The sequence below is a fragment of the Bactrocera dorsalis genome, chromosome 5 (genome assembly GCF_023373825.1).
Source record: "Bactrocera dorsalis isolate Fly_Bdor chromosome 5, ASM2337382v1, whole genome shotgun sequence".
Lineage (NCBI taxonomy): Eukaryota > Metazoa > Arthropoda > Insecta > Diptera > Tephritidae > Bactrocera > Bactrocera dorsalis.
In genome coordinates, this window is record NC_064307.1 from 5,847,802 (window position 1) to 5,874,717 (window position 26,916).

The following is a 26,916-nucleotide window of genomic DNA, read 5'->3' on the forward strand; positions in this document are numbered from 1 at the left end:
TGTTTAGTATATTTGCTGCATTTGTAAAAAAAAACAATATTTATTTAAAAATTGTAATTAGTTGTATTTTTTATTGTACAAAGTTTAGATATATAATAATTAAAAATAGCTCGCAGTGCTTTCCTTAAATAAATTAGTTTATTTATTTGATATTTTTGCGAGACATAGAGCTCTTCAAATGGCAGTGTTGTGTTTGTCCATAATGGGACATTTTATATATACATAAGTAATATATTTGTGTTTACTATTTACATCTATACATCTGAAATGTACTTTTTATATATCTTAAGTACCAATGTTCTTTCATAGCTGTAAAAAATGTAATTCAGTGAAAATTTAAGCAAAGGCTGGCTTGGGTAGCAATTGAAGTACTTCATCGTTCGATCTAAAATACAAATTTTGGATAAAAAAGTTTTATCTATAACTTCGCCTTAGCCTATTATAACTATTATGTCAAGGGAATAAAACCGAAACATTTCGCAGCAGTAATAGATAATATTGTATTTCATTGAAATGATACATTTCAGATTATTATACAATGTATTTGATGTTTCTTCATAAACATGAAGCGGCAATTAAATACAAATGTATGACCAGTTTTACAAATTGTGCACTAATTTATTTCTGACATTCGTTTATTAAACAATTTTCAAAAACATACTTATGTATATATATATGTATATGTATGTACATATATACAGTTTAATGCAAATTGCTTACACTTCTTCCGAGTTAAAAATAATTTTAGTTTTAGTAAATAAATATTATTCTTATATTTAGAAAAACATATCTACATGTAATCATATGAAATGCTTTACATACATACATTTCATTAATATACGATAGAAGTAACTATTTTGTACTGGCAATTTAGAAACTTTTCAAATTTCATTATTACAATTTATTATTCAGAGAGAGAGAGACTCAATTGCGTTTTCCCTTAAGACAAAAATCTATAAATGTACACTTAAATTATTGCACGATCTAATGAGATCCCTCATTAAAGGCAACTCAAACCTCTTAATTTTTGTATACTGTTCACTGATGTTTCATTAGCAATTAAATAACAAATTAAACCGAAACTGAATTATAATTAACAGAAACATAAAATTACAATATAATAAACAAAAACATAATATTGAACTTTTTATCAAAAAAGCACTAATTTCAATTCATTCATTCACTTTACAAAAACAGAGGAAATACAAAACTATTATAGACAAAAAAAACTTCAACTTATTGCAAGCGTTTAACACACAGTTTAAAGCATTACATTTATACATACAAACTTATGTTGTGATGAACATATTTCCAAAATCGATTCACTCATGTAATTCTCTCCTATAGAAAAAAGAGTGTCCAGAGTGCAATAATAAACACAAACTATATTACACATGAAAATCATTGAAAAACGTTTCAGTTGCATGAATGGGTTCCACATCTAGACTCAACGCCGCTGTGCTATTCAACACATTAAAGACTATTGCAAATATGATGTAGGCAGTGTAAATTCCAAGGGCGATCCACCACAGAAGCTGTTCGTGCAGCTTTTGCTCGAAATTCTTGAGTACAATCAGGCCGATTGTGAGACCTGCTAAGGCACCAGTCAAATGCGCGACATACGACACTGAGGGACTATATGGATATTCTTCGGCATATCGGGCGTAAATTGCAAAGCCAAAGTCACAGGATGCTGCAAGGATATTATTTAAGAAATATTTATGAGATATATAATAAATATTTAAAGTTAAAAGTTGTAGGAAGATATTTATACGCATACAAACTCAGAACTCAGTACTCGATACTTACCAAATACCAGGATGGCAATTAGTCGTAGAATGCCGTAGCGCATCTGATGAAAATTCAGCATAACATTGGCCAAATGAGCAGCTAACAGTGCGTATACACCACCACTGGCGCCCACTAGGCACACTTCGGGATCAAAAATACTAGTGCCTGTGAATAGGATAGGAACAGAGAAATATAAAACCATTAGTATATTTTATATATAATGATCAAAAATTTGAATATTAAAAGTTTTCATAGAATTTCTAAAGCTTGACTATCATAATTCATTATTACCTAGCGATCCAGCCAGCACACCCGAAAAGTAAATGCAAGCAATTCGTCCAGAGCCATGTACCATCTCTAATGGCAAACCGAAAAGCAGTTGCACACATAAATTAAAGCCGAGATGAAACCAACCAGCGTGCAATACCATATAGAATACAAAGCGCCACACTTCACGACGCTTATCGGGACGGTAAATGAAGTATGAATCGATCGGAACTGGACCGGCAGGTTCAGCTTCTCCAACCACGAGTGTGTGATAGGCGAAAAAACAGAGCTGCAAGAGAAAAAGAAAGTATGTATTTCAATTTATTTTAATTTATTGATCATTTATATTTGCATATGTGCAAAGTTATAGATTGTAAGTGAGGGAAGTGTTATTAGTTTTCCAAAAAAAAAGCTATTTGGCACAATATACATACAAGCATACAAAAGTCCACTTGAAATTCCGATTATTGCGAGCACATCCCTCTAATTATTTTTGTTTTTGCTTCTAATAACTAGTCAAATACTGGCTGTTTAATAGATTCTACACACATATTTACGTATATGCGGGTTACACACTCTATATCTGGCAATAATGCACAAAATTCCTGTGCACATACTATCCGGTAGATATTTCTACGTACTAACTTAATTAACATACTACGGAGCTTTCATAGCAGCTTATCCATCTAAGGCAATAAAAGCGTATTGAAACCGACTATTAAGCATATTTACGGTATTTTTATGTAATTTCGGTTTTTAGTATCGAAAATATTGTCAACATTTGTGTGTATGTGATTACGTGTAACTGTACTTAACAAAAACATTTGATTACTTACTTATGAACATTTTATGACTTTCCAATAAAGCACCTGGTCATTCAGGTTTACTTTCATACCTTTCATACATACACACATGCATACAACCGTATTAATTTAGTGAATATTTGTGTGCGTGCCACAGAATATTTTGCGTATTGGAATATTTAAATATTGAAAATAGTAATGGACACATTAAAAATTACATCAAAAGAGTCGCAAGCCGCTTTCGATAAGCGTAGTCATTAAATATTTGACATTTTTACTCAAACCCATTGACACAATTTAATTGTACGTTCAAGTTTACTTCTCCAATCACCAAGTCTCCCATGGCGTTTATGCGCATAATATGTATGTATGTGTGTATAAAAGTACTTGAACTGCATATTTGTATTAAATATACATGAAGGAATTTAAGCTTTTTACTAAGTATACAATTGGAATATTTTATTTACCTCTATGATTGTCATCAATATAATGAATAAAGGCGGGGGACAGCAGGAATAGCGATCGGCGTAGTACTTTCGATCACGCTCCTCGGGCAATATTTCCATGGCGACGACATGTACCATTTTCTTGAAGAACGGCGGATCCTCTAGGACGAGATGGAAATCATTTTCGGAACAAACTTCTCGATCGCGATGATGAACTGCACATTTAAAGCTGCGAGAACGCTTGCCACTCATCTGAAACAAGTATGTATGTATATTTAATTTTATTTACAATACACAGAAGTACGAATGTACATATACATATACATACATACAAGTATAATACATAACCGTCCCTCACAAAACGGAAAATAAGGTTGAATTTAATTAAAAGCGCGATTTATTGCATGAAATCCAAGTTTGATTAAGTTCATTTTAATTAAGTACATATTTATATACCAAATAAATATACAATTGCTTGAAATATGAATGTGGCTTCATATACACCACTTAACATACCACCCATAATCGTTAATTTACTGCAAATGCCCTGCCATTGTTAATCTTCTTAATAATAGTTGTATCATTATATGAGTACTCTGGATGAAATTTATGTATACAAACTCTCATAGCATTTTTTAACAAATAAATAAAATATACATATATATATATATATATGTATATATATAATACTTATAAAATTTAATCTGTAAGTTAATAATCATGATCCAATAGCGGATCTCCATGCGCAACTTCGAAAAAAGTGTCCGGCGGAAAGAGAGAAACTATATGCTACAGTAATCCGATCTAAACAATTTTATTACATTATTATCTTAAGCAGTAATCCATGCCAAACTTCGTGAAGATACCACGTCAAATGCGAAAGTTTTCCATACGAGCCCTTGATTCCGATCGTTCGGCTTGTGTATGGCAGCTATATGTTATAGCGAGCCGATCTGAACAATTTCTTTCTATATTACATACAGACAGATGCACAGACAAACAGATGGACATGGCTAAATCGACTCAGCTCAACATACTGATCATTTATATATGTATGTATGTATACAATACTTTTTAGGGTCTCCGACGCTTCCTTCTGGGTGTTACAAACTTCATGGCAAACTTAATATACCCTGTTCAGGGTATAAAAATGTGTACTGGTAATGATAGAAGAACTGGTCAAAATTTGTCGGAATTTTTTGACAAAATGGCGGTTTCACCAAAAATAACGTCGTTTTGTTTTTAAATTTACACTCTTCAGTGGTTTAAAAATTTTAAATTTATATCAAAAACCTATTTCCTTTGATCAATACCTGACAGATATACATACCTAAAATAATCGTGTGAAAATTTCAAGCCAATCGGTCTAACTGTTTTCAAGAAAAATCGTTGATAACGATTAATTTAATTACCTTTTAATCATATTTATGAGAAACTAAAACTTAAAGTTATGTAAACCATAATTATGTCATAATACAAACGATGCTAAGTCGTCGGGTCTAAGTAATCGGAACCGACATCGATTTTTTATTTGTTTACTGCCGCTACAACAACTAATCTTTAGAAAAAAAAAAAGCTTCCACCAACTGGCAACGCTTTCAAAAGAGAGTATAAAAAAATACGTCGCGCAATTAAGAGCGAAAGAGCAAAACACCGCTGTGCGTCTAAAATTCAAATTTCGCAAAATACTTCGGCAGAATAACGGAGCGCGCCACACCAACCATTGATAAACACAAAGCACTGCACCACAAAGCGAAACAACAAAAGCAAATTAGCTTATGGTGTACTCACACATTATTTGCGTCAATAATTTTAAACCGCCAGCTAAGCGAATAAGCCTTTCTTATCGATGATTCCCTTTATTTAACCGCTTTGCAACTGAAAACTTGCATTTACAAGAACGGAGCACAACAAAAACACAGAAATTTACTCCAATTGGTTTATCAATGACTGCCGGAATTGCCAATCATTACACATTTGAATTCTGCGAACAGGTGTGCGAAACATCGTGGGTGTGTTCGAATTTCGCGAACAGTGTTGCTAGTTATTTGCAATTACTGAATATTTTGCAAAATTGATTATTCGGTTTTAAAAACAAATGGTAGAATTGATATTTTATTTTATTTTAAATTAATGGTTATGCAAAGGTCACTAAAAATATATCTATATTTTTATGCATATACATATATGTGTAAAGACGAACGATCGAAAATGTGGAATTACCAAATATTAATATATCAATATTAGGAACCCCACTATTTGGTAAGAGATGCAGTTTAGTAACTCGCGAGAGCTCGCAAAGGCAAAAAGGACTTATTATTAGTACTAAATAATAATTTATGATTTTAATGTGAATCTACAATACAAAATTTATTAACTACAAAATTTTCGACTTTATTGCTGAAATTTAAAAAATTAAATTCCGAAGTGACAACGGCCGTCTTCGCCTATTACACATTTTGCACTACTTTGCCAACATAACGGATACGATCATTTGTAATTATGTACATATGTATGTATATTTCTATAAAAAAAACTGTAAGTTATAGTTCCACTTTGAACTTCCGACTTCACTTATCAATTGATTTTCAAACCGCTCAATTCAAGGAATTAAATTGTTCAGCACCCGCAGTGTGTGATGTCAACAATGGAACACCCAGAAAATCTTTGCGCAATGGCCTTTGTTGTTGCATTTGTTGTATGTACTAAATATATCAGCAGCAGGATAATGGTCCATTTCACTTAGCTCGATTCGGTGTTTTTAAGAAATGCTCTTTAATGTCACACATTCTGCTGTGGCACATACACAACTCACATTCATGCAACTGCAAGTGTAAATGAGTAAAATAGGAGATCTAAAGCCGGCCGCACACTAACAAAATTCGCCGATAAAGAATGAATGTGCCCAATTTTCCGCACAAACCTTATACATATGTACGTATACATATGTACATATATACAGAGAAATGAATGTGTACTATCACTAATTGGCGCAAGAAAACAGTAGATAGATGATGGTGACCTACTGTTCGGAAAAAGGACAATGCGCCAGTTACTCGCTTTATCCGAGATTTACAAAGCGTGACGGCTCGCACACAAAAGTGTTTATCATTTGTTTGTGACACGCACAATTTATTATTGCATAAATAACACACACACACTCCCCTTACGTACATGTGTGTGTGCAAAATAATGAATTCTCATAAATCTGTTGATATACATACTAAAAGGCGCGAAGCCAGAACTAAATGACCGACTTGCTGGCATCTTCCCTAGTTTACCGATGGCCCGGCCGAGCGGCCAGCACTTAAATTGTCTCCGCCTCTGTCACCATTAAGGCCTATGTCTACTACTGACCCGTCGTCCTGCTTGTGGGTGATAATGTCAATATTCTCATCCTGCTGTTGTGCAGTTGTTGTCTGTTTTCCCCTGTTCGGCTGTCCTCAAAGAGAGACCTCCGGCTTTTACGTTTTAACACTGTGCGAACACGCAAACGCGCCATGACTTCGTGGCGGGTGTCAGCACGCACTAACTTGGTCAGTATAGTCGGTGTGTAGTATGTAGACATTTGTCCATTGCCAATTAAGATGAGCGGTAAATGGTGATAAATGGAACTTGTACATTTGTTATTATTGTTTGTGTGTTATGTAGCAAACACATGTGACAGTTTTGTGAACGGTGTCTTATTAGTAAAGTAAAAGAGCTAGCTTCAAAGCTAAAAGTGTTATTAAAAATCTTTAACTTAGATATTTTCCCAGACCTCTGACCTTTCATATCATATAATTAATGTCTGACTCTGTGTTCTTCACCTAACCAAACGAAATACTCCTTTCTTACTTACATAACCCTAAATCGAAATATATTCCCCCTTTGGTCGTAAGCAGAAAGTAACGATATTACAATCCCTCAAGAAGCAGGGCTCGAGTTGTCAAATAAGTCAACAAAATCACAGGATTTATAAAAGATCTGGCGTGTCTCGTCACACTCTTTCTCAAGAAACAGTTCGACAGAAGCGCTCGAAACAAAAAACGTTGTATAGTATTATCTGATCAAATGTAAGCCTTCAGTGCTTTCAAGGAATTTTGGGTTTTATCAGTTGCGAATCGTTTTTGGAGTGCCATTTGCTGGATTGTTGGACAGCTTCGATGACATATTCATAAACCCAAGTCTCTACCACCAGTAAAAATACAAAACATTAACCAAAAAGGTGTAGGGCCGATCCATAAAAGATTTTGAGTCTGATGTCTCTCTGATGTCAACAGGATGATTTTCAAACACTGTTTCTTTACTTAACCGATGTTATCGACAATTTTTCAATGACTTCGAAACCTTCAATTATTGATTTGAACCACTCAAATACTTGTATTCATGATAAAATAGACTCTCCATAATACTTCTGATTCCGTATTAAGAAATATATTGGAAACACCAAATGTCAAGCAAACTCGTTGTTAAATTTTTTTCGTGATAAAAATTGCCAATTCTTCGTGGTAACTAATAGACCGTTAAGTTATAGAGATCAAACTTCAAACGAGCATAAAAGAGTTAAGGGGTTTCATGGGTTTACGGCTTTCAAAAAATCAAAATTTTTATTGTCTTATTGAATATGTTATAAAACTCCCCTAAAATATTGTCCCAAACTTTCAAGTTGATTCGAGTAATCGGATTTCGGAGAATGTCGGAGAAAATGTCTACCAAAAAACGAATTTACAGTTTTGTTTTTCGTTCGGCCAAGTATTAAGTTAAGGTTTTAACAAAAACACGTATTTTCTCACTTTCGATGATGCTGTAAGGAAAAGTGTTAGGAGCCAAGGCAGTCGCATCTCTTTTCCGAGCAGTCGCCGTAAATGGCGTCACAATGGCCGAGTTTAAAATATTTGTTTTTTCCAAAAATTTCAGAATATCTTTGTTAATAGTGTATGTTTGTAACAATAAAAAATTCAAATAAAATATTTAATTTTTATATGAGAAAAACATTTGTGAATAAATGCTGGTTTTTAACCGAGGAAACCCATGTAACCCCTTAAGGAAAAAAATCTGTTCGATTCGATATCGATCAGTCGAATTTGATCAGAAGGTATATTTATCTATTAGGTATTACAGAATATATATACAAGTATATTTAAACATTTACATGAAAGGATACATAGCGATGTGCATAACTACATTCCTCTTTACAACCTCCAATTAAAGTCAAAGTCCCATCGATTAAACAAAACCTTCGTAAATTGTGAACGCAGCGGCAAATCCTTCAATGCTACTGTGCGTTTTATTACTTCTTTAGTCCAAATTAGCGAACACACACAAACATGCAAGCAATGTATGCGTGTGCATGTGTGTGTGTGTGTAATCCAACTATTTACAACTTCTAATTGCCCAAATCATCAAGTATTTCTCATTTATTCGCTTTATTTCCGCCGCTTTTGCCTTTCAACGCAATTCACGACGATATATTTAAATACATATGTATGTATGTATGTATATATGTATGCACATAATTATAGTGCTGCCAAAATTTCCCTCAAATTGCACAGAAAAACACAATAATAGTCGTTATGTTTTACCCACATCGGTTTTGGAACATGTGCGCGGATCTGTGAATGTGTGTGTGTGAATGCCACTTTCAAAATGATTGATTTGCTTTGTTTTGTTTTTGTTGGTTTTTTGTCCTATTTAGCTATTCGACATCTAAGGAACCGCTTCACCAATCGACAAATTGCCTTTTAAACTTTACTATTATTCATAGTCAATGCACATATGTGTGTGTGTGTGTGAAGGTGTGGTTGTATGTGTAGTAGTGTAACCACAAAGGCTGGGAATTTTAGTAAGTTAATACTTCCAGATACATATGTATAAGAACGTACTAAAATACCTACCACGTTTTAGTTCCCCTAGGAAACAAAGTCATTTCTGTACATGCATATGTTTGTATGTATGTATGTATGTGAAACACTTGCTCTGTGGTAAACTACCATTGAGTCAAATTCAAAGTATTTTACAATTCCATTATGAATTTGATGGAAGTTAAATAGTCAAAAGTTTTTGACAATTAGAAAAGTATTTTGTACAGAACAAAAGTTCGAAATATGGGTTTACCATGCCCTGAGTGTATTCATAGTTGTATTTGTTGAATAAATGTAGGTAAAATGTAGTCTACATTTTAATTGGAATTTAGGGTTGATGGTATATGTAAAAGAATACCTATATACATATGTGTTTATCAACAATGTGGTTTCTTTTCCATTTCTCGAGTCATATCACGAGATGATTTCTTTTTTATTCTGTAAAACATTTTAATAAATTATATATTTTCCATTTTGAACCAATAACTTTTGCCACCTTACGAGAAAGATATTGATTCTTGAAATTTTTGATTCTTGCAGGCGAAAAATGTACATCCTGATTTCAGGTATCTCAACCAAAAAAGGGATCGGAACAAGTAATAGTCCGAATGTGCTAGGTCTGAAGAATGTGGTAGGTGCGATAGCACATCCCATTCAAGCTGCAAAAGCTTGTGGCGAGTCATCAAGCTGTCTCGCATTATCCTGGTGGAACACTACACCTTTTCTATTGATCAGTTCTGGCCTCTTCTAGTTGAGTAAATCCCACAATTTGTTCAGCTGATCACAGTAAACTTCAGAACTACTCATGGTATTGTCGGGCAAATATAAACGATCCCGTTGAAATCCCACCAAACTGACAACATTACCTCTTTTTGGTGACTAATGGCCTTCGAAATGGTTTGAATTGATTCAACCTATTTAGATCATAATCCTTTACGCTTTACATTCTTGTAAACAACCCACTTTTCTTCACCAGTACCTATGCGCTTCAAACATAGACCATTTCTTTGACGTTTGATCACGCAGTTGTTAAGACGACGAAGCAAATTTCGTTCTGTAGCAATATAAGGAACCCATATGGCATAAGGCAATTTAACTTTTGGTTGGTTAAGATTTTAACTTAGGACCCCCATACGGTCATAAAGGTTTGTTAGCAAACCCATAATTATCCAGCTTTCTCCAAAAGGCATGCAGATCTTTCACTTTCCTTCAACTTAATAACAATCAAGACAAACGAACAGTTTAACTAAATTTAAACAAAAGCTCTGTCAGTCTTTCAAGCGCACACTTGACCCTGCGACCCAGCATTAAGCTGCATTCTCTGCTTTCTGCATTTGTTAGCGAAATTGCCGAGCATGTGCCAAGATATTGAAAGTGCAAACGTTATCATTGCAACTTTGAAATAAGTTGGCGAAGAACGAATAAAAGTCGGCGGACACAGAGATGAACGACTACAACCCAACTGCTGATATCAGAGCCATACGTAAAATGGTTGCAATGTTTTTTGCGAGTTCAGGCTTCGTTGCACACGTTCATAGAGTTGCATAGCTGGATACTCGTATTTAAGAATTGTGTGCGTGCTCACAGCGTGTCCTTAATGCAATGGAAGTGGACACCATCAGCGCTGGTTGTCGCTACGAATGCACCACAATCAAAATAAATGGCCACGAAATTGACCATTGACCAGGCGACGTCCACGTTTCCAACATCTCACTGACGTCAGCAGCGAGCGCCTACAATATAAAACACTATTTCCAAGGTGAAATGCCAGTGCCATATATACTCTTGTACTTACATACGTACTACTATGAGCAAAAAATAGTCCTTGGCCCCAAAACACTTATGCCAACGTTTTTTCCAATCCTCTAAACCGCTGAACCCAATTTTCGACAGTTTTGAAGCATAAATCGGTGGATACTGCTGCTATTTCACGTTCGATATTCGTTCGAAGGTTATCAATCGTCGCTAGCTTGTAGGCATAGACCATAGACCTGACGTAGCCCTACAGAAAATAGTCTAACGGCGTCAAATCGCACGACCGAGACGGCCAATTGAGTTGGTTTTCAATAAATCGATTGTGACATTCGCTGTGTGGCTTGTGGCGCCGTCCTGTTGGAACCACATATTGTCCAAGTCCATGTCATCCTATTCGATTCCCATTCGCTGTAACGTGTAACGTATTTTTCCCATACTCCATGAATAGATCGATAGTTCTTTTTCAATGCCTTCAAACGGCATCAGACTATATCATGGTTCTGAGGTTCTAAGTGTTAACCTTGAGAAAATCATCATTTCAAAGTTCAGAAATTTTAAATTAAAAGCAGGGTTTCTGCAATCCGCTCGCATTACCTTTATGGGACTCGGTGTGAAAATTTTACGATGGGCGACCGCCCACTTTTTGGTGAAATCCCATATTTCGGGACCCGACTAACCGATTTCGATATTATAAAACATTATTCTAGAAATTTAAACAAAAATTTCTGCAAAATACATTCTCAAATTTCGTGTTCCGAAAACTTTGAAACAGCTGACCAAAAGCCATGATATAAATAGACAAACAAAAGTTTTTCCTTTCGCCGAATAAACCATTTTTCTGTAACACCGGAGGAAAACTTATTAAAATGCGTACTTTTACACCAATCTCACACGAAAAATCAGGGAGTTAAAGGGTCGTGGTATTTGGTACAATCTCTGAATTTCTACTGTTGTAAGAAACTGGCGTAAAAGCAACATAATTCTTGAAAATTTATTACTGAAGTACTTTTAGCAAAAAAAGGCTGTGAGTGAGGGGAATGTTCCAAAGCGGTCGCTTGATGAGTTCAAATGAAAAATTGGGATCAAGCTATATGAGAAAAAATTTTAATCAAATAAATACCAGAGAGGTTTAGTATAGCATACATATTAGAGTGATTTGGGATTGTATATAAATATTATCTGCTTCATTAGAAACGCTCTAAAATTATCTCAAGGCTGTAGGTCATTATGGTCTTATTCCTATTCTCAAAAAAAGCAGCATTAAGATGAAACAGAGGTTCCAACTTTTAAATTTTCTAGAAAATTTAGTTTTCACGAAAATAATATTTTTTCACTTTGCTGCCTTTAATTTATAACTATATTATGTGTTTAAAAGGATACCTACAAACTTACAGAGAACGCAACAAATTTGCGGCAAAAATAAAACATTCTTCGCCGCCAATCACATCAAAAACATTTAATTTGACATTAAAATAAGAAGAATTTTGCATTTTTTTACATTTGTTTGTATGTATACCGGGGATATATGCCAATGACAGCGCCAACAGCGAGCGCAGAGTTGAAGCGGAAGCTCGTTTGCACCTTTACATGACTTCCTGTTGACTCGTGTGCAAGCGCCTGTGTGTGTGTTTGTATAAATGTGGTTGTGTCTATGCACTTTGGCACGCTGGATTGACAGCACAGCTTGTCGCTATGCAAAGACGCCGAGCTCAGTTTAGCGCGCGATAATGGGACCATAAAGACGACAAAGTAGAAGAACCAACAAATAAAGGAAAAAAGGTCCTCCTCCTTGATTTTGATTCGTTGTGGCACTGCACAGCGCTACTGGCGTACAATGTGCACACACTCCAACGGCAGAATTGTTAAATTTGAAATTACGGATTCTTAAATCAAATTTGCTCAAGACAAAGAAGAATTCGCGCTGATTTTGATTGCAATGGCAGGAGCAAGGAATATCAATTAGGGGGCGAAACAATGCAAATGGGAATGCTTAAGGATCAATGAAGGCGGTTTGCATGCTTATTGTTTCGCCGACATGTGTAAATATGTACATTTGTATTATTGTGTGTAGGTATGTTCTTTAATCGCTTTGTGTTTGTATTTACTTAACGTCACGTAAAAGAATTTCGCAAGGAGAAATTATTTGCATATGCCCATGTTTGAATATAAGAAAAAAGGAACGCTGAGGAACATATTGCATATATACATGTATGCAATGTATGCTTGCGTATATAGGGTGCAACAGAAAAGGTAGTAATAATGAGATAGGAGACTACGAACTAATGTTACGAAACAAATCAAACCAGGCTCACCACTAAGCAGAAAAACCCCGAAACTAAGTTTAATTTAGTTTTTTGGGGTTCATGTCTGTGCTAAGTACAAATCGCAAGTGACAACTATTATAATTAGCTTTCATGTGGTATTCAGCGCAGTCAACAAATAAATGCCCAGAAAACTCCCGCAGTATCTTTCTGTGAACCAAACTGAAGAATTGCGTTTTTAGATGTTGCAATTCACAGGCTTGGAGGTCATGTAGCTTGCACGAATAAAGAAATAATTCGACAACCGTAGACTCACCTTCTCTCTTGTTTGTGCAGTCTAGAGAAAGCGGAGCTAACGACGCGACTTTTCTCACGACAGTCAGATCTAAGTAACCGGAACGGAAGCGGATTTTTATTCGGCCAAGAACCGTCAACTCGGTACCACGCCTCGAAATTACTTCAGGAATGTTTTCTGTCGCAACAACAGCAACAACGCGATTGTTCCGAAATCGATTCTCGATGTTACCGATATCGATTTTCGAATTAGCCACAAAATCTGAGCAAGCAAGCTTTATAAAAATTGAGCAAATACCGGTAGCACCCTGTATATACATTTGGTAAGGCATATTTTGTACATTTCCATCCATTAGGAAGTAACTCCCCGTTAAGCGAGTTTGTCGCACTTTGCAGCTGCTTGACTCAACTACTTTTTTCGGCACACGGCAGCCTTCCACTGCCACCGGAAACGGAATGACACGAGCAGAACGGGTCCTTTAGTATTCTTTTGCATCCGCGCGCCATATGCGCATACACATACATGGTATACAAACATACATGTATTACATATGTACATACATGTGCACATGTGTAAAGGCGACTGCAATCAATATCTCCTTTGGCCGCTGCTGTTCCTTGCGCCACAAAAGTTGTGTGTGTGTGTGTGTGTGTGTGTGTTAATTCCGCGTTTGCAGCTTTTGTTTGTTGGCGCCTCAGTGTTTTCAGTTCTTCCTTTATTCCACACAAAGTTGTTGATTTTATTTGGAGTACACCGCACTGGCTTACATACAAATATATGCTGATCAACAGATTTCTTACTTCGACGCGGTAATTTGATATTTTTCGAGCAGCACCTTGGCATTGCCGCGCTCAAAGGCCTCACGCTCGGCGAACCACTGCTAAAATGGTGAGGCGAAGGCTTTTCAATTATCCATTACGCTCGTTCTAAATCAAATATTGAAGCAGTTACTGTCAAGCGCTGACATGCTCAGAACAAGCACCAACAACAGCAAACACAGGCACCAATGCACCTGCCGATATTGAAGATGTGTGCATGTGTGCGCCCGTGAGTGTTGACACACAAACGGGTGGCACGTACTATGGCGGACGCAACATTGCAAACAAACATAGTGGCTCGCACGGCCGTGCCACAACGCACCTGGCAAGCCGACAATGCATGTCACCTATGCAAACTCATCAATGATTTGCCGGCAGCGTTGCGGGCAGTGCACCGATTAAGTTTCCTTTTTAATGAGTTGCCCGCGACCCTTTGGCCATGAGCCGCATTTATATCCGTACATGTCAACTGAACGTGCAACACGAGCGCATCTATTTATTGACAGCACACACATACATATATACCACGCATGTGATGGCTGCATAAGCCGAATTCGGCTTGCGGCCGACGGTTGACGGTTGAATTTCAATCAAAAAAATCGGTAGTAATTTGGGTAGTGAGTTGAGGTTTTTAGCCGTTATGTTGTAACTAATTATGCTCGGTTTAGTCACATGTGGCAGTTGCGTACGCGGCACTGTCACACATCGCCTCTAATGAGGTCGGCGCACCCGCCGGTGCTACCAAAACATTATTATCTCCGAGTCAACATAATGTGGAGTCGGCGGTATTTAGGCGCTGCAGCGCGCGGCTTCCCTCAGCCGGAACCAGAGCACCTTATTTTAAGCGCATGCACTGTGTGCGTAGACAAATTAGTGGAAATGCTTTCCGCGCACACATACTAGCATACGTAATTACGTATGTTCAAGCACATAGTGTCATATTTATTTTCATAATGTCATTACTGTTTAACCCACCGTCGGAGTTGCTGTTGGCTTAACGCTTGTGGCGTACCGTGTTGCTGGAGTTCATATTGCTTGTTACCCACGCGTGCTACACCCACACATAATTAAGTGAAGCACTTAAGCTCGACGAAATTCCACCTGACGTGGATGTAATATTTGAATTTTACATGCGCACAACAAACACACATTTTCATTCCGAATTTTGAATCTATCTCATATTTTATCATTGGATCTAATCTGATTCTCAAAATAGGGAATTTTAAGAGGCACTTAAATTTCCAAAAAGTTCTTTTCGCAATTTGGCGCTAATTCGAGGTACCAAGGGCAGCCAGGTCGTTCTCCACCTGATCTCTCCAACGGAGTTGAGATCTTCCTCTTCCCCTGCTTCCCCCGGTGGGTACTGCGGCAAATCCTTTCTAAGCGTTTTCGTCCATTCGAACGTAGCGTAGCCGCCGTCTTTGAATTCGCTGAACTATGTCAATGTCATCGTATATCTCATACAGCTCGTCGTTCCATCCAATGCGTAAAAGACCATAAATCATTCGCAGAACCTTACTCTCGACAACTCATCAGACTCATCAGATATTGCCATCGTCCATGCCTCTGCCCCATATAGCAGAATGGGGATAATTGGATCTTTGCTCGTCAAGAGAGGACTTTACTTCACAATTTTCTACTCAGTCCGAAGACAAGAGTTATTCTGGGGTGGAATTCGTGGCGGAAGTTGTTGTTGGTGTTAATGCTGGTTCCAGATTACATTGTCTACGTCTTCAAAGTTAGAACTGTCCAAGTCGCAAGTGGAACGACTGTTTGTTTGATGGCAGAAGTTATTACTTCTTGGCCACGTTCACTACTAGAACCATTTGCTTCGCCTCCTTGTCCATTCTGGAGAAAGCAGAACGGTGCGGATGTTGAGGCCAATGACATCAATACCATCGGCGTATACCAGCAGCTGTACACTCTTAAAGAAGATTGTACCTTCTCTATTTAGTTCTTAAGCACGAATTATATTCTCCAGCAGTAGATTGAAGAAGTCGCACGAGTGGTAATCGCCTTGTATGAAACCTCGTTTGGTATGGACTTCAGGTCGTATTCCAAAAGCACTGTATTTTAACAGTATCAGTATCGAATAAAAACTAATAAAAATGTTTACTTTACCTTCTCAAAGTTTTATTGTGAGCGCCTAACACTTAAAGACAGTACTAATGGCTATCGAAACTAGTCAGTTATTCAAGTCCAATTCTTTTTCATTTTTTCTTAGACCAGTTTTTCAATATTTACTAATGAAACCTTTAAGCAAAGAGAGAATTCGAAAACAATTCGACAATTTTTAATATCGGTTGGAAATTAAGAGTCAGAAGTTGTGGAATTTCCATTAATATTCGGGAAATATTTCATATAATTCGAAACAAGCCGAGTGACAAACACTCTTGTCAATGTCAATGTGCGACACACACAACTTTTCACCAAAATAAACGCTCATCTCATTAACTACAATGGCGCACATAGCCAGAAACACGTGCTTTCAAGAACCAACCTTTCGCGTTCGCTCTGTTCCAGACATGGGGGCAAAAACACACTAAGGTGCCAGCACGCAGCCGCCCATATGGCCGGACGCTCGGCCCACCTCCGTCACACGGCACGCGGCAAGCAGTGAACAAGTGAAAGAATATGGTCTGAACCAGGCGCCGCCGTTGCCGTAGCGGTGCAACGCGTTGCAATCTGGCGGCCAAACCTTATTAGGATAAATGATTTAAAGCAAAAATGCCGCACAACAAATACACACACACACAAGCGTAACCCTGTACTTATACGCATACTCACACGTACGAGCTTTTAAGGTAAAGGTATGAATGCCCACGAGCCAACCAGACAACCAGCTTCACAGCATCACTTCATCATGCAACAGTTGGCAGTTCGCCGTTCGCCAGTCGCACTCCGCCAACACCGCCCAGTATCCCCACGCGCGCTATTACACATGCGCAATACAAGCTCATCGATTGTATGATTACTGAATTTATAACAAAAGATCGCACGTGACAAAGCCTTTTACGGCGACCATGCTCAGGAGCACACCACGCGCCGCGTTGCCAATTGCAATCTTATTACCAGCTGCATCAACACCAGCCGTCTGTCTACCCGTCTGTCGGGCTGATTGTTGATCGACAAACAGCGACTTCAGCGGCTCAGATCATCAGCCACTGATTTGCAACTGATAAGACAAACGGAAAAAAAGTCGCCACTTCTTCTTGCCACATTGTCATTACCGCTTGCGCGGCGCATGTTGTTGTAACGTTTGTGTTGGCAACAAATGTGTTGCACGTTATGACATATACGCGTAATCGTGGCGAGCACACAGCGCCACACTCACTGGCTACACCTGAACGAATGTTGGGTGTGCGGCGGCGCGTCAATCGTGTGCGTCCAGCTGGCCGAGCGCTGGCCGTCTGGTCTGGCGTGTCGCCATTGTCGCTTAAGATGCAGGAATGTGCACGGGAGTCGCAAAAAGCGCATGCATTCATTGTGCAATCAGCCTGCATTTTACTCCGTCTTGCTGCGCCAACCACACATCACTTCCTCCTTGAATTACAGCCGCGCGACATTACTAAAGAATGGGTTTGTATATATTAAAAAAGCACTTTGATAGAACATCGCTCATCATTACAAATTGAAATACCTGCATTGCATTTTATAGACAGATGCATCTGAGCTAAAACCAGAGCAAAAGAAGGTGATGCTTACGGCCCAGAGTAAAAAAATTAAATAACCAGTAAATTCTATTAAAATTCTATCCATAAATATTTTAGAAAGTATGCCAGGGACGGCAACAAGTTGGACTAAGAAGAAGTACTGTAGTTCTCAGCCAACTCCCAGCAACGAGACGTCGAGTTGCAGGGTTGTCTTTACACGATCTTTCTCCAGTTTATATGTCTGAAGAGTTTGTATTAGCTTTTATCGAATCTTAAATGGGCGAAATCAGATCTAAAAAGCGACTCCCTGAAAACGATCACATGAGTAAAATTCAAAGTATTATTTAGAAGACACCAAAGTCCACCAAATACAGAGATGCATTTGACAGAGTTGTCCTATAACACATTAGTCAAAGTCTTTAAGAAAAACTGTTTGAAAAATAGGTCTGACATATAACGAAGAATTTAAATTGGATTCTATACTCTTTGTTAGACCACTTCATTTGTGGTAATGTGTGAACAATTCTTTCCCCTGGACCATTCTATTAAAGTCCTAATCATATTAAGCGTTTTTCATAACAAAATCATTTGTCAGGTTTGAGAGCTCTCAATTCAAATAAGAGAGGAACCAGTCCACCCCATAAGGGGTGCCAAAACTTGCGTGCCACTGGCCTTATCTTCCGCAACGATATTTTAAAAAGACCATGCAAAGTTGAATTCGAAGTAGCAAAACCTGCAAGAAGAGCTTCAGCAATTAAGTAGTTTGGAATTTGTATTTTGATGAAAACATTCAAGGCAATTTTTAATAAGCGGGATATTTTTTCCTGGATCCATTAATGAATTGTGGCCCAAGTGCAACGCGAATGTTCGGAAAGTGCGTTCGTTCCACCACAAACACTCGCTTTGCGTCGGAGCGCAGCACATTACCACATTACAATCGACGAATGACCTGCGAACAAACAACAACAACAACAACAGCAACAACAATAGCTATAGCAATAACAATAACATTGTAATAAACTGCCACAATCAAATTATAAGAAGCAAAAGGCAGCGTTGCATTCTCCACTGCATAACTCATTCTTGTTTCTGAATTCAATGCACGCCGAAGCGAACAACTGCTGTTGGTGTTGCTGTAGTTGGGTTGCTGTTGTAGGACCTGTGCCAAGCACGCACCAAGAAATTCCTGAATCTTGTTCTGAATGAAGTCGGAATGCACAAACGGTAAAAAATGCAACAAGTGCCGCCGCTGCATGTCCATTGCCCACAGCCATGCACCCAACTACGCGGTGCAGCGATCGTCGCCTCGCCACGCCGTGCCGTCTACCGCACAGAAGCGCAACGTTGCAGTTGAATAAACTTAGCCGACAGCATAGTCTACGGGGTCGTGCAGTCTTCAGTCATCGGCCGTCAAGCGATCGCTGGGCACGCGACGCGATTATGATGTGCGCAATGCGCATGCGCTTGCGCTTCTCCGCTTTCCGTCGCATTGCATTTATTCTTCACTTTTGTGGTGTTCATTTTGATTTGCTGGATTTCTTTTAATATGCACAAAGCGCGCTGGAGCTGATCTCGCAAGTTATTATCATAAACATCATCAACACATCATTATCACTGGCAGCATCGGCCAGATTGCATGCGCTGTATATATGTTTGTATCACGCCACGCGCGCGCACTTACGTACAAACATGCGGACAAGTGAGTTGGTTTTTTTCTTCAATGGAATCGTTCCCCGCTTGCATTATACATCAATCACAACGGATCACAGCGGCTCGTACGAATGTAATGTAAGAGACGAACTGTGAACAGAATCAGAGCGTGCTGGCGGTGTCTACTGGGTGCAACTGCATCGCGCTTATGGCTCCGGGGACGTCATTGAAGCCGTCGTCAGCTTCACGCGGCTCTGCTAGGCGCTTGATGCTGGCAGGTGAAGGCGAACATTTTCTATTGAAATTAATGTGCATTCGTATTTGTATGTATGTGTGTATGTGTCTGTGTAGAAAATGCGATGAAGAACCGCAACACGGAACGGATTGCATGCATGCGCCAAGCGAGAGGCGGTGGCGTCGTTCGCCTGCCGGCTACCGGTTGAGTCCATCGACTGAATGCAATTGTCGGACGTTTGTCGGCTGAGGAATAGGCGCGTGCGCCATCGGTTTTAGTAAATCAATGCCATGCCATAAATGGTAATCGTTTTGCAGATTGAATAATCGCCACACCACGTTCCTTCAGCAGCAACAGCGGCACGCATGCTACATGTTGCATATGGCGTGTAGCATGTGGCAAGTGGTCTATCATGCTGCTAACATAAAGCTTTTCTTGCATTCACAGTTGTTATTTGTTGGTAGCACTGGAATAAATTAGTCATTAATTAGCGATCGGTGGAGAATTCATTCATAGAATCTACGCATTGCAAGCGTCAAGCGAATGAATTATAATTCTTGAATGAATCTTTAATCACTGGGGCAATTACTGGCACATGGCTGCACAAATCGCGCAAAAATTTAGTAGAGCAGTGAGTTGAACAAGGAGCACAGCCATAGAGCTTTTATAGAATGGTAATATCATTAGATCCTCTTGGACGGACCCTTCTCAGATCACCTTATGGATAACCTGATGGATAACCCTGTGGTATTCGTCTACTTTTATCTGTCTACCTTTAAGAATGTGAGAGCAAAAAGTATATGTCTCGTTTTCCGTAATACTAATTTGCCACTTCAATGCCGTGATCCAAAGCACAGACCGAACTTAACCTAACAACCTTCAAAGTGCTCAGTTAGTTACATTAACTACTTATATCGCCAACCATTCCACATTTTAGAACCAAATTAAATTAGAAAACCAAATACATATATCGGCTGTCATGATTTAAAACCATCCTCTGCACCAAAAATGTTCCACCTGAAGATGTTTCGGCAAGGGCGTACGCAAGAGGATAATTTAGAGTTTAAACCCCAACTTCCTCGTGTCGAACGAATCAGCTTACGTGTTACCGCTAAAAATCAACACTAACCAGATATTCACCATGCGCCAAGTCTTGGAAAAGACCTGTGAAAAGAAAATCGACACTCAGCACCTCTTCGTCGATTTCATAGCTGCTTTTGACAGCACCACAAGGATCTGCCTTTATGACGATGTCAGAATTTGGTATCCCCTTAAAACGAATACAGCTGTGTAAACTGACGTTGCCAAATACGAAAAGCTTCGTTAAGTTCAGGAAAAACTAGATTTCAGACAAAATTACTACCTATTGTGTGAATTCTTCAATCTACTGATGGAGAAAATTATTCGAGCTGCAGGCCTTCTATAAGAGTTTGGCAGCTGCTTTCTCCGGACTGAATAAGGAAGCGAAGGAATGGGTTTGGTAGTGAACGAGGCCAAGACGAAATATCCCCTGTCAACAAACAAACAGTCATCGCATTCGAGACTTGGCTCTCACGTCCCTGATGATAGTCATAACTTCGAAGTCGTAGATAACTTCGTCTATCTTGGCACGAGCAAGACACACAGCAACAACAATGTCAGAATCGAAATCCAACGCATAATAACTTTTACCAACAGATGCTACTTCGGACTGAGTAGGCAATTGAGAAGCAAAGTCCTCTCTCGACGAGCAAAAATTAAACTCTATAAGTCACTCATTATTCCCGTCCTGATATATTGTACAGAGGCATGGACGATGACAACAACTGATGAGTCGACGTTGCGAGTTTGCGAGAGAAGCGTTCTGCGGTTTATGGTATTTTACGCATTAGCAACGGTGAATATCGCATTCGATGGAACGATGAGCTGTATGAGATATCCGACGGCATTGACATAGTTCTGCCTATTAAAAGACAGCGGCTACGCTGGCTAGCTGATGTTGTCCGATTGTAGAACTGACTAGTTGCAAGCCTAAAAAATTTGATAATCTGTCGTAAAGAAGTCTTTAAGTAAAAAATAAACATAAGATTGAAAACTTTTCTTCAGAAGACATGTTAAGACGATCTCAGGGATATAATGAGGTGCTTAACAATTTTACCACAGTAATTAACTGCTTTCACAAGCAAACACAAACCTTTGCTCTTTTTTTACAATATACTAGCCTTGAATGGCCAAAAATAAATGCATAGAAAATGTGCATAAAGAGTGTCCCATACCTATCCGAAAACAATTTGTGGGAATTTTCTTTTTCCAATATTTACCGTTTGTCAACAAATTAATAAATGTATACAAGGGATAACAACAACTCAAACGAAATATCAATCAAAAAACATAAAATGCATTCCACTTGTCAATAACAACATTTACTAACAACAACAACAGCAACAAACATTCGAGCGCATATTTGTTGAGGAAACACACACACATACGCACACACATGCATACATATAGGATTGGGTAGTACAAATATAACGGCAGTTGAACGCATCAAATCGAATTGAATTGAATTTCTTGAAGCAGAAAGAGGTAAACATCAACGCCCGCAATCTGAACAATTCTAATGACAATAACAACAATAACAGCAATGCATGTAAATATCAATATGAACACACATGCACACACGCTCCCAGGCACCTGTGTGGCAGCGTTGTTAGCAACAACAGTTGCTACTTGAGAACCATTCCAAAGCCACTGCAATAAAGGAGTAGCCAATGCAAATATGTATGTATGTATGTGTGTGTGTGTGCAAACAAGCAAGATGTGGCTCTTAATGGAATGGCAATTGTCGGAGATTCTCTTTTGAGTGTAAGCAGCTCTTCATGTGCACTTATGTGCACAGACAGACCTACATACCAGGTTCCGTTAAGAAGGCAGGCAGGCAGGCCAATGGCCGAATTGAACACAAACAAAAAGGACGCAAATATGCAAAGTGCAAATTAGGCAAAGGATATTTGCCAAAACTGCACAAAAACCAAATTATCAAGTCTCAATGTGTGCATGTTTACATGTGTGTGTGAGGAAGGGAGCCTTGGACTCAAAACAAAAGCCATAGCAGCATTTACAGAGCCAAGTCAGAATGTGTGCGTGTGTCTTTTCTTCTCATGACTCTAAAATGTAAAAGCTACAAAAATGGAGAAATCAAACGATCGGACTTCCTTTTAGAAAAGGTTATATATTTGAAAAGTACGACAGCTTAGATGCGCTCAAGACACTGCTGGAGTTAAGACACAGACCTAGGCTTAATTCATCTACTGGTAGTACACTTGTTCTCGATCTCACTAACATGAAAAAGTTATTTATAAGCAGTAGCATGGCACATATTGGGTACAAATCCTCTCTATCCGGAGTTCTCAAGAAGAACCCATGCTCTGCAAGAATGTTTTGTAGATTTATTTCTCCAACAGTTCACTACAATTATCCTCGGACCCTGGATTTCTCTCTACGGCTCTGCTTATAGTTCACGTGAAGACACGCCAATCTTTTGAATTTTTCTCAGGATCATAAACTTCTCCTTTTTAAGTTTTCGTAGTAAATATTTCTTGTTAAGTAATTTGCCTTAAGTGACTACTTAACTCGTTTTTGAAAAATTTAGTCACTCATAATTATAGTGAGAAAATATAAGCAAATTTTTGAATCACCGCCTTAGTTAAGTAGCAGTAAGCTTTACGTTCAAGAATTAAGATCACTTACCACATTTACAAAATCCTGGAAGGTAACATATCCGGGTCCGATCGGCGGTTGCGCCTTTTTCGCACGTTCATGAAGCAATTCACGTTTATTCATAGGCACTTGTGATAAAAATTCGGGAGATTTTAATGCCTTTACAAAGTCATCAACTGGTATCTCACCAAAACCCTCGGGATCGAACTGTTTTTAAGACGAAAATATGGAAAAATACGCAGTCAAAAAGTATGTTCTCTAATTTAAAAATTAAATTAGCAGGATATATATAATAATTAATAATAACAATTATACAAGTACTACCATTATAATATATGCCAGTTACCATTATAGAGTGAGCATAAAATTAATCCAGAACTACTTCAGTTAATTTGCAAGTACACATTATTTGACGAGGAATTTTCAAAAATGAGTACAGTTAATACTGATGGTTTCAATAAGCATGATTTCGAACTTCGAAGGCAAACATTTCGATTTTGGAGACTAACTGAGAAAAACGGAGAAATTACATTACTACTTATGACTTAACATTTTGAACAAAACTGGTTGAATCCAATACCCAGCCGAGTGTAGTACAAGTACAGTGTTATGATTCCAGTGATCAAATACAAGTGTGGAAGGGCTATGTTCGGGTGTAATCGAACATTTCATACTCTTCCCAGGACTAATGCCAGGCAAATACCTCAAGGTACAAAACGACAACCAGAGGAACGGAATCCAATCAATTTTATATATGCATACATATATGACTCATATTGGCCGATACATACGATATAAAATCACACGAAGGTGATTTCTTTCCTTATAAGAAAGTACTGACATGATTCAACCAAGTGACCGAACTAGAACTGTAGATGCTGGGGTCCCAATATTCGGTACCTAGGGACGTGGTGTGATTCGTTTATAGTTCGATTTGGGAAATTTTTAGTCGTAAAATAGCAGACCTCAAAAGCACTATTTGCCAAAGGTATCGTTACAATAATTGCTTCTTGATTTGTACAATGGAAAGTGAAAGAATCAAACCGAATTTAAATATGTGTTATATGGAAAGGAGGCGTGGTTTTACTCCGATTTCGTTAATTTTCGCACTTCTTTAAAATATGTTAAAATAATGTCATGTGTCGAATTTAGTTGAAATCGGTCGAGCAGAACCCGAGACATGTGCTTTCCTAAGAGAAGGCGATGTCACGACCATTTTCCAATTTTGGTCTCGACTCTTATAAAGCCTTTTAATACCATATCGGTGGTAAAATTTAATGCCTCTTTTTAACAGTATCGTTATATGGAGAGTGGGCGGTTTTATGATATATTTAACTTTCACACTGTCGATAGGAATGTTTACAAGATTTATCCTGAGCGAATTTGGTTATTTTAGCTTGAACGGTTTGAGAGATATGTATATTAAATCTTTTAGAGAGCGGAGCCACTCCCACTTTTTCAAAATTTTTAACCCGCAGATGTCTATTGCTACTGCGATCTCCTGTGTCTCTGTGCCATTACAGTTCTATATCTTTATTTACTGCTTAATTATGGCACTCTATAGGTTTTCGTTTAATGGCGTTTTGTAGGCATGAAAGTGGTCCGATTACGCTAATTTACGTACTCGCCCTTACCTTTTTACCAAGTAACATATATACCAGGTTTCATTAAGATATCTCAATTTTCTCTCAAGTTAGAGCTTCCACAATTCATACAACCGTTAGGTGAACAAAACGAGTACACTCTTTAGCAACGTGTTTCGGGAGCATAAAAAGTAAAAGGCTTTCAGTGAGCTGTCGGGATTCCACTGAAACCATTAATTCATAAAATAATAGTTTTTAAACGACAAAAATAACAAAATAGAAAAAATAAATAAATTGGTTCACCCACTTGGGATTCGAACCTGCAATCTAGTACCCATCTTTGAATTAAACGCATGGTAACCAACACACCGCTAAAGCAAAACATTCCAATGCATAAAATTGGATTACTCTCAAAAAGAAATTGTGAAGAAAGCAAAATACCCGTAACGTTCTTTTAAATATTATACATGATATTTATGGCCATATAAAACAATAAAATGTAGCATACAAATATTATGAGGTGCCTTACCATATCGAACAACAATTTCCATTTCTGTAAAGAAGATTTAGAAGAGGATTAATAAGTGATTATTAAAGCGTTAATAAAATATATTGACTTACATCACGCAGCAATTCGCGACGCAGTTCCGCTTCATCAAAGTCCGAATTGAGCGAGGTGTGTTCAGTCTCATAACCGGCATCGTTTGTACATTGCTGCAATGGATAAAGAAAAATAGCAATAATATTAAAAAATGCCATTGAACTAGCTATTCAATCGATTCTCTCTACAAAAGTCATTGTCATACTCACATAACGTACTTGTGTGTGTGTATGTGATATGGAAGCAATTGATACCAGCGAGCCGGCTATCGTTGATATGTGTTCAATTTCGGCCAGAGTCTCCTGTTGGCTACTCCCAGCATTGTTGGTGCTCTGAATATCGACGCCACGGGAACTGCAACGATCGAAACCGCTCCACATGCCGCTACTACACTTCACTACGCTTGCAGGGATGCGATTGTATGTAAACCTTGCACCGAAAATACACCACTACGAGCAACCCACAGACCAGCATAAAATGCTATCTACAGCGTAAAAGCCTTGCTAAGGTACCTTCGTGCAACATATGATTTATATTTTTACAGTTCTTGTGCTATTAAAATGATTTACACATTTTAATTTTTAGTGTCTATTTAGTGTTTCGTACACACAAATTTTTACAGTGTAGAAATGCATTTTGTTCGTGGCGCCTTAAAGTATGCAACGAATACCAATGTTAATGATCATATACATGTGCTAAGAATTAGCATTTCAATTTTTAAATGGACGTGGTGTGATGCGTAGAATTGTGGTCTGTGGTATCAATGGTCGCAGGTTCGAATCACGCTCAATGAGATTGTACTCTATAATTTCTTTCTTGTACTGTTATTTATTTACAGTTGTTTTTACTCGCAATTTTAATTTCCGCCCTCATTTCATCGAATTACACGTTGAAGCTCTCACCGTGGCTTCTGCGTAAACATTTGTGGGCCAAAGCGAAAATCCCGTTTAATCGTAGACTACTTCCGGCCTTCAATGCCAGAGTCTATTTCATACCCGGGAAATAATTTTATTACTTCCGCTTATTTCAAAAGCAATTTACACGCGCTCATACATACATACATACATATGAATAATCGCGTGCACCCTCCAATGCAATTTATCCACCTCAAGGTGTGTGTTTCCCCTTTTAACAATTACCCTTCTATATTGAAATTCCATTATTTTCGATATTTGTAAAAATGATTATTAGCTTTAATTTGCTCGCAAACAAACTA

The 26,916-nt window shown here is 38.1% G+C and overlaps 2 protein-coding genes across 5 annotated transcripts in view; one reads left to right on the forward strand and one right to left on the reverse strand.

Annotated features, from left to right (window-relative positions):
* LOC105226447 (protein rhomboid) lies at positions 1-26,560 on the reverse strand. Of its 3 annotated transcripts, none has more exons than XM_049458566.1 (8): positions 25,919-26,560; positions 25,721-25,813; positions 25,629-25,652; positions 23,547-23,723; positions 3,329-3,559; positions 2,083-2,347; positions 1,810-1,956; positions 1-1,693 (listed from the first exon to the last, which is right to left on the reverse strand). In XM_049458566.1, exons 1-8 carry the CDS (start codon positions 26,078-26,080, stop codon positions 1,389-1,391), a joined length of 1,404 nt encoding a protein of 467 aa, XP_049314523.1. In that variant the 5' UTR covers positions 26,081-26,560; the 3' UTR covers positions 1-1,388. The 3 variants fall into 3 exon arrangements, with proteins under 3 accessions (XP_049314523.1, XP_049314522.1, XP_011203621.1); XM_049458565.1 differs by having other exon boundaries at positions 25,910-26,560; XM_011205319.4 differs by lacking the exons at positions 23,547-23,723; positions 25,629-25,652; positions 25,721-25,813; positions 25,919-26,560 and adding an exon at positions 5,099-5,290 and having other exon boundaries at positions 4-1,693.
* LOC105226437 (ATP synthase subunit b, mitochondrial) overlaps positions 1-26,916 on the forward strand; it is a 459,686-nt gene that overhangs the window by 379,209 nt on the left and 53,561 nt on the right. The gene's annotated exons all lie outside the window — the stretch shown is intronic.

Excerpts from the sequence above, each read along its gene's own strand:
- LOC105226447 (XM_049458565.1), bottom strand. The coding sequence starts at position 26,080 with ATGTGGAGCGGTTTCGATCGTTGCAGTTCCCGTGGCGTCGATATTCAG. Across the intron at positions 25,814-25,909 it reads CACACACACAAGTACGTTAT|CAATGTACAAACGATGCCGG; the intron begins GTGAGTATGACA and ends TATCCATTGCAG. Across the intron at positions 1,957-2,082 it reads TGTGCTGGCTGGATCGCTAG|GCACTAGTATTTTTGATCCC; the intron begins GTAATAATGAAT and ends TCCTATTCACAG.